General features: G+C 39.9%; 1 protein-coding gene across 1 annotated transcript in view; it reads left to right on the forward strand.

The window, feature by feature from the left end:
* The window catches only part of LOC148140461 (uncharacterized), a 29,533-nt gene extending 23,842 nt beyond the window's left edge, over window positions 1-5,691 (forward strand). The window contains exons 4-5 of the mRNA XM_087979770.1: window positions 4,611-4,675; window positions 4,958-5,691. Of these exons, the coding sequence (XP_087835896.1) occupies window positions 4,611-4,675; window positions 4,958-5,691 (799 nt within the window). The remainder of the gene's footprint in view (window positions 1-4,610; window positions 4,676-4,957) is intronic.
* The last annotated feature ends 309 nt before the right edge of the window (window positions 5,692-6,000 follow it).

A 6,000-nucleotide genomic window follows, 5' to 3' on the forward strand; every position in this document is an offset into this window, starting at 1 on the left:
TTATCTGATGAAAAAGTGATTTGGTGTTGGAGCGACTATGACGCAGATTTATCTGATTCACTCCTGGGATGGCAAGACTAAACTATGAAGACAGAACGGATCATTTAGGATTATATTTACTGGGACCAAAAAAAGAAAATGCTGGAAAAGCTCAGCAGGTCTGGCAGCATCTGTAAGGAGAGAAAACAGCTGACGTTTCGAGTCTAACTGACCCTTTGTCACAGCTTTGTCAATTTGCTTTTATATTTACTGGAGTTTAGAGGAATGAGTGAAGATCTTTTATCTACAAAATTCCAAGAAACTGTACGCAAAATTATGAAATTCGAAGAGGACTATTCAGGGCAAGAATGAGAAGGATGTTTTAAGGACTGGGAAGTCCAGAAGCAGAGGTCACAGTCTTAGGACACATAATCGTTTTTTCAGACTGACATAAGGAGAAATTTCTTCACCAAAGAAGGATTGAGCCTCTTGACTCCCTGCTACAGGAAGAGGTTGAGGCGAAAACATTGAATGCTTTCAAAAAGGAATTTTTTTGGACTAAAGGGATCAAAGGGTTTTGGAAGAAAGCAGGAAAGGGATACTGACGAATTCTGACTCAGAATAATTTCAGTTTTAAACTCGTGAACAGCGGTATTATCAAATGTATTGTTATGAATGACACAGAATAACTTAAAAGTACTGAACTTACTCAATGAAACAATGTGAAATGTAAACAAAATCACGCGTTTACATTTTTTTTTTCTCATAATCAAACCGAATATAACACGAATTCACATGGAAATCCTGGTCAACGTAATTGCGTTTACACATTGAAGAAAAGGTACAATGACTTATGTAACGCTTTTGCTGTGCAGTCCACTCAGCATTCGGAGCGCAGCAACTAGCTCTAAACTACCTCGAGGAGAATTCTAGACATTCTTTGGACGACGAAGACGCCAATTCTCATCTTACAGCAGCTCCCAAATAAGCAAAGTTCCATCAGTTCAGACTTTTCCAAAATAATGGACTGCTGGTGGAAACTCTTCAGAAAACTGTTCAAGAGAAAATTAATGGCGTGGCTCAATCAGCGTCACCTTTAACAGTAACAGTAAATTGTAGGCTGGTAATTATCAACCAATTCCTGTAAAGTAAATGAATCTGGCGCGCTCACCTTATTTCTCTTCATCTCCTTTTCCTCTCCGTCTTCCCGGGGGCCTCCACGTTACTCCGTCCAACGTTATTGAACCACTCCAAGCCCGTGCCGTCCAACGTCCAATGGTTTTTTTTCTATCATTTCAGGTGCTCTTCATTTGAAAAATAAAGAAAATCGTATCTGTTGGAAGTAAAGAATCAAAGTCTTTATTCTTCTGAATACCTTTATTAATAGTTGAGGAAGGGTATGAAATGCGGAACAATTATGGTTTTAATACCCATTTCATTTCTAGCTGCGCTGATTTCTGAGCATTCCTTAGACATTTCAGCATTACAATAGATGTCCCACTGAAAATCCAAAAATGAGATTTTGTGTGCCTAGCACCATTTCAACGGAGACACGTTATTTTCTTCATATCATTTTAAGATCAAGAACTTCATGACCTTTGCCTCCTCCCATTTGCTTGAGAAATGTCGTTCTAACCCCACGCATGCTGTCCTTCCAATCTCCTTTTGAATTGCCCACATGACCAATTCCCCATATCAGACATCATAGGTTTCTGACAAAACTCCAGCATCTTGGGTCTTTGAGACTTGACTTGAAACTTGACAAAATCGACATATGGGGATGTTCCCTCACGTGGGGAAATCTAGGTGCAGAGGTAACTACTTTAGGATTAGTTGTAGCAAGTTTAAAACAGAGATCAGGAGAAATTTCTTCCTGCAACTGTCACGAATCTACGTAATGTGTGGTGGATGCTGGAGTATTGCGTAAATTTAAGAATGAGTTCGACAGATTGTTATTTAGTAATAGATGAAGCGGTTCTAGTTTTCCTAATCCCTGAGACGTAATGCAAAATCCTGTGATATGTTGACGTGAATATATTTCATCAGAAGTGAAAGTGAATTGCAGCACTGTAGTGGCTCCTTTAATAAATTTATTCAATAAAGAAAAAAATGCATTGAATGAACACAGAAATGTTAGAGGACCTACTTTTTGTTTTGGAGAGATCTTGTAAGAAATGAGGTGAAGTTTTGTTTTATCTTTAAGACTTGAGCTGCATTGCATAAAAATCATTCATTTCGTTGACGGAATATTATAATATAAACTTTGTTTTAAGTCAATTTTGCTCTTGATATTGTGAGTTAAGATCGCTTAGTCAAAACAGACTTGACACTAAAATGTGTCAACCCTTCTAGTTTATAAAGGTATAGTGTATATGTTATCGCTACTGCTGATGATTACCGTAGAAATCAAACGTTTAAAACGTTTCTGACAGAAAATGAAAATGCTTGATAATATTTTTTACTAAATGCAATAACTAAAAGGAGAAAGAAAAGCATAAGATTAGAAAGGTGTAACTGAGGGTTCGCGTAGTACATTTATCTGGGCTAGAAGGCCTGGATTCAAGTTTCACTATCTCCAGTGCCGTATCTTATCACAGGTCGACTTAAAAGTCCGATGTTTGATGATTCGCAACTACCTCATGGACTAACCTACTCTCCATACCTGGTCAAAGTTGAGATGAGGCAATCACTTCTCGAGTGGCGTCGAGAAGTAAGAGCTGTGGAGCCTGAAAGACACTGGTCCGAATCCTCGGGGATCACACAGTTCACTATGAATGGTACTCAATTAAGGGAGTATTAACTTGTTTGTTAGAAATGGTATGTTTCATGAGATCTGTTTACTGTTTCTTTGGAAGATTAGCTTATGCATAGATTGAGGGTGTTTCAGTGCATTAACGAATTTGGACTTTTTCTGCTTTCACCTGAAAGTGCGACAATAGGCGTTTCCAATAGAAATTCTCTTTCCTGTTCTTGCAATCTTTGGAATTACAGGTAAGTGATTAGAAACCGCGGTGACACTTTTTTTCCCTGTTCTGTTTCAAACTGAATACAGTATTTGCAATTTGAAACGATATACATCGAACGAAACACCTTCTTTCTGCTGAGTTTTGCTTTCTTTTAATTACCATTAATCTCAGTTTGAGTGCAATTAGTCCTGTCCCAGCTGACTGAATTGGAAACAACTGTGTTTGACCTAACAAAAGAAAATGGCAGAGGAACTAAACAACTATTTTCCGTCAATTTTGACGGCGGATGATACTTTGAATATCCCATTAAAATGCAGAATCGTGTAGAGGAAGCTAGTCAGATGACCATCAGTAAAAAAAGGAGTATTGGACGAACTGATGTGTCCAAAGGCAAATACCGTTCCTGCTCTGATGAATTTTCTACCTTAGATCCTGAAAGACGTAGGTGTAGAAATAATGTATGTGGTCTTACTATTGTGGCGAAATAGCACAGGCTTGAAACACTGTCAATGTAATACTCCAAGTCAAAAGAGAGGAAGGCAAAATGCAGGGAGGTATATATATTGAAAATCTATCGGAAACAGTTATTTACTTTTGGATACCAGAATATTTGGAAAATTTTCATCTCATCGAGTGGACTTTTGCAGATTACAGCAAAAAGTATTGAAAGGCAAATTTCGAGAGTGGTACAAACGATTTATAGAAATATGTTGTCAGATTAAATAATTGGCCAAAATAAATGCAAATGGAGTATAATGTGGGAAAATGTCAAGTTGATCATTTTGGAAAGTAGAATAATACAACAGGGTTTTATTGAAATGGAGAAACGCTGCAGAACGATGTTACACAAAATTACTTGGGGACTCATTATGGACAAAATCCAGAAACATAGCACACAGGCACAGGCAGTAATGAAATTCTGGCTTCTTATAGCAAGAGGGTTGGAGTACAAGGGTAGGGACGTCTTACTGCAAGTTACAACCAGCTCGTGAGAATAGAGCTGCAATATTGTGAGCAGTTTTGGTCCAGTAAAAAAGAAAAGAAAAATTTCATAGGATGCAACTCACACGAGGATAATTACGATGATCATATGTATGTAAAGACGGACTTCTGGTCAAAAATTCAACAGTTTGGAGTCTGCTCACTAGAGTTAAGAAGAATGAATAGTGATCCAATTGAGACATACTGGATTCATAAGCACCTTGACAGGGTAAATGCTGAGAGGATGTTCCCCTCATGGGAGAGTACTTTTGCTGTTTCTGTTTTCAACCAAAAATGGGATCACAAGCACTTGGAACAGAAATCCTCAATCCCACTTTTGCAATCCTTAAAATTAGTCTTCAGTGGCTAACAGCTATTCTGCCTGGAAATCAAGCCTTCCACTCCCTTGTGTATCTAAATCTGTCTAACTCAATCTTATACGCCCAGCCACCATTACCGTCAAGGAACAGGATTCCACCCTCTACTCTCTAAGAGAACAGTTAATTACTTATGCCTATTTTGAAGAAGGTAACAATTTATTCTGATACCGTGTCCCCTCGTCTTAATCACTATAATCAAGAGAGGAAATATCTCCTTTTGTGTTCCACTTTATCTAGCCCCCCCCCCCCCCCCCCCCCCCCAAGTTCTTACACGTTTCAATAAGATCATCTTATATTCTTCCAGACTCGAATGGCGATGGCCACAACCGTACTTTAGCCAACAAGACCTTAATCGCAAGAATGTGGCAAGTAAATCTTCTCTGAGTGACTTCTAAAATAATAATATTTGTTTTCTTGAAACCAGGAGAGCAAGCGGTGCAAAGTGATGAACAATTAAATATGCTATTCCTGACAATACATTTTCTTTATTTCCATGGCACAGTAAAAGTATTGCTAATGCGATTTCCTTGTTTTTCGGTGAAGTTCAAGTCTATAATTGCCAGCAGCACCTCAGACCTGTTCAATCCAAAACCATCCCATTGCACATCGCTGGGATGCTTTGCTACATTTCATGATTGGAATTTCTTACAGCGAACCTGATGGCAGTGCTGATTCTTTCCCAAGGGAAGTGCGGCCTTTCCAAAGGAATCACTCGCTACATGACTGCCATGGCAACAGGAGATCTGATGGTCCTTGTCTTCAACGTGTTTGTGAGTCAGATCGTCAAGTATCATTTCCCGGGCTCACTGCTGAACTACACCCCCGCCTGCCGACTCAGTGCCTTCCTGCAAGGGCTGAGCCTCCAACTCTCCATCTGGTTTACCATCGCCTTCACCTTTGACCGCTTTGTAGCAATTTTCTGCAACAAATTAAAGGCAAGATATTGCACTGAAAGAACAGCCAATATGGTCATATCTATCGTGAGAGTTCTTAGTATTATGGTCAACATTCCCTTGTCTTTTCATTATGAGCCCACTCACATTCTGAGCAATGTACAGTGGGGCTGCCGCACAGTCACTGCTTACCTCAGTTCACCGGCCTGGGCAGCTCACCAATGGCTCAGCAACATCTCAAACATATTTCTTCCAATTCCCCTGTTGCTGCTGTTGAACTCTTTCACCGCCCGCCACATCCTAGTAGCCAGCAGAGCTTGCCGGGTCCTGAAGAGCGGCAGAGTTTGTGCTGGGGAAATGGAAAGAGACCCCCGAGCTGAAGAGCAGAAGGAACTCCATCGTTCTGCTCTTCACCGCCTCCGTAAAGTGGACATTCGATACAGGGCACCACTAAAAGAAAACGATTTGAGCAGGGCACCATTATGTGGATAATCTGTGTCACGGAATAATTGAATGGAAGAGTTGGTACAGTTCACCAAAAATGGAGGGATTTGTGCAGGATTGGTTTAGGAAATTTGATGTAGGTGCCGCCAAAGTAAGAGAATTCTGGCACTAAAAGCGAGAATTGGGGCAGTGTAGCACAAAAATGGGAAAATTGGGGCGTGTAGCATTTCAAAGGAAAGTTGGTGTTGAACAGGATGAAATGGGAGAATGCATGCAGTGTAGTACTACATGGGAGAATTGGGGAATGTCAGTCATGAATGGGAGATTTAGAGTAGCGAACCCCTAAATGGAACAATT

The sequence above is a fragment of the Chiloscyllium plagiosum genome, unplaced genomic scaffold (assembly GCF_037043375.1).
Source record: "Chiloscyllium plagiosum isolate Xiang-an unplaced genomic scaffold, Cpla_swu_hap1 HiC_scaffold_35, whole genome shotgun sequence".
Taxonomy (NCBI): domain Eukaryota; kingdom Metazoa; phylum Chordata; class Chondrichthyes; order Orectolobiformes; family Hemiscylliidae; genus Chiloscyllium; species Chiloscyllium plagiosum.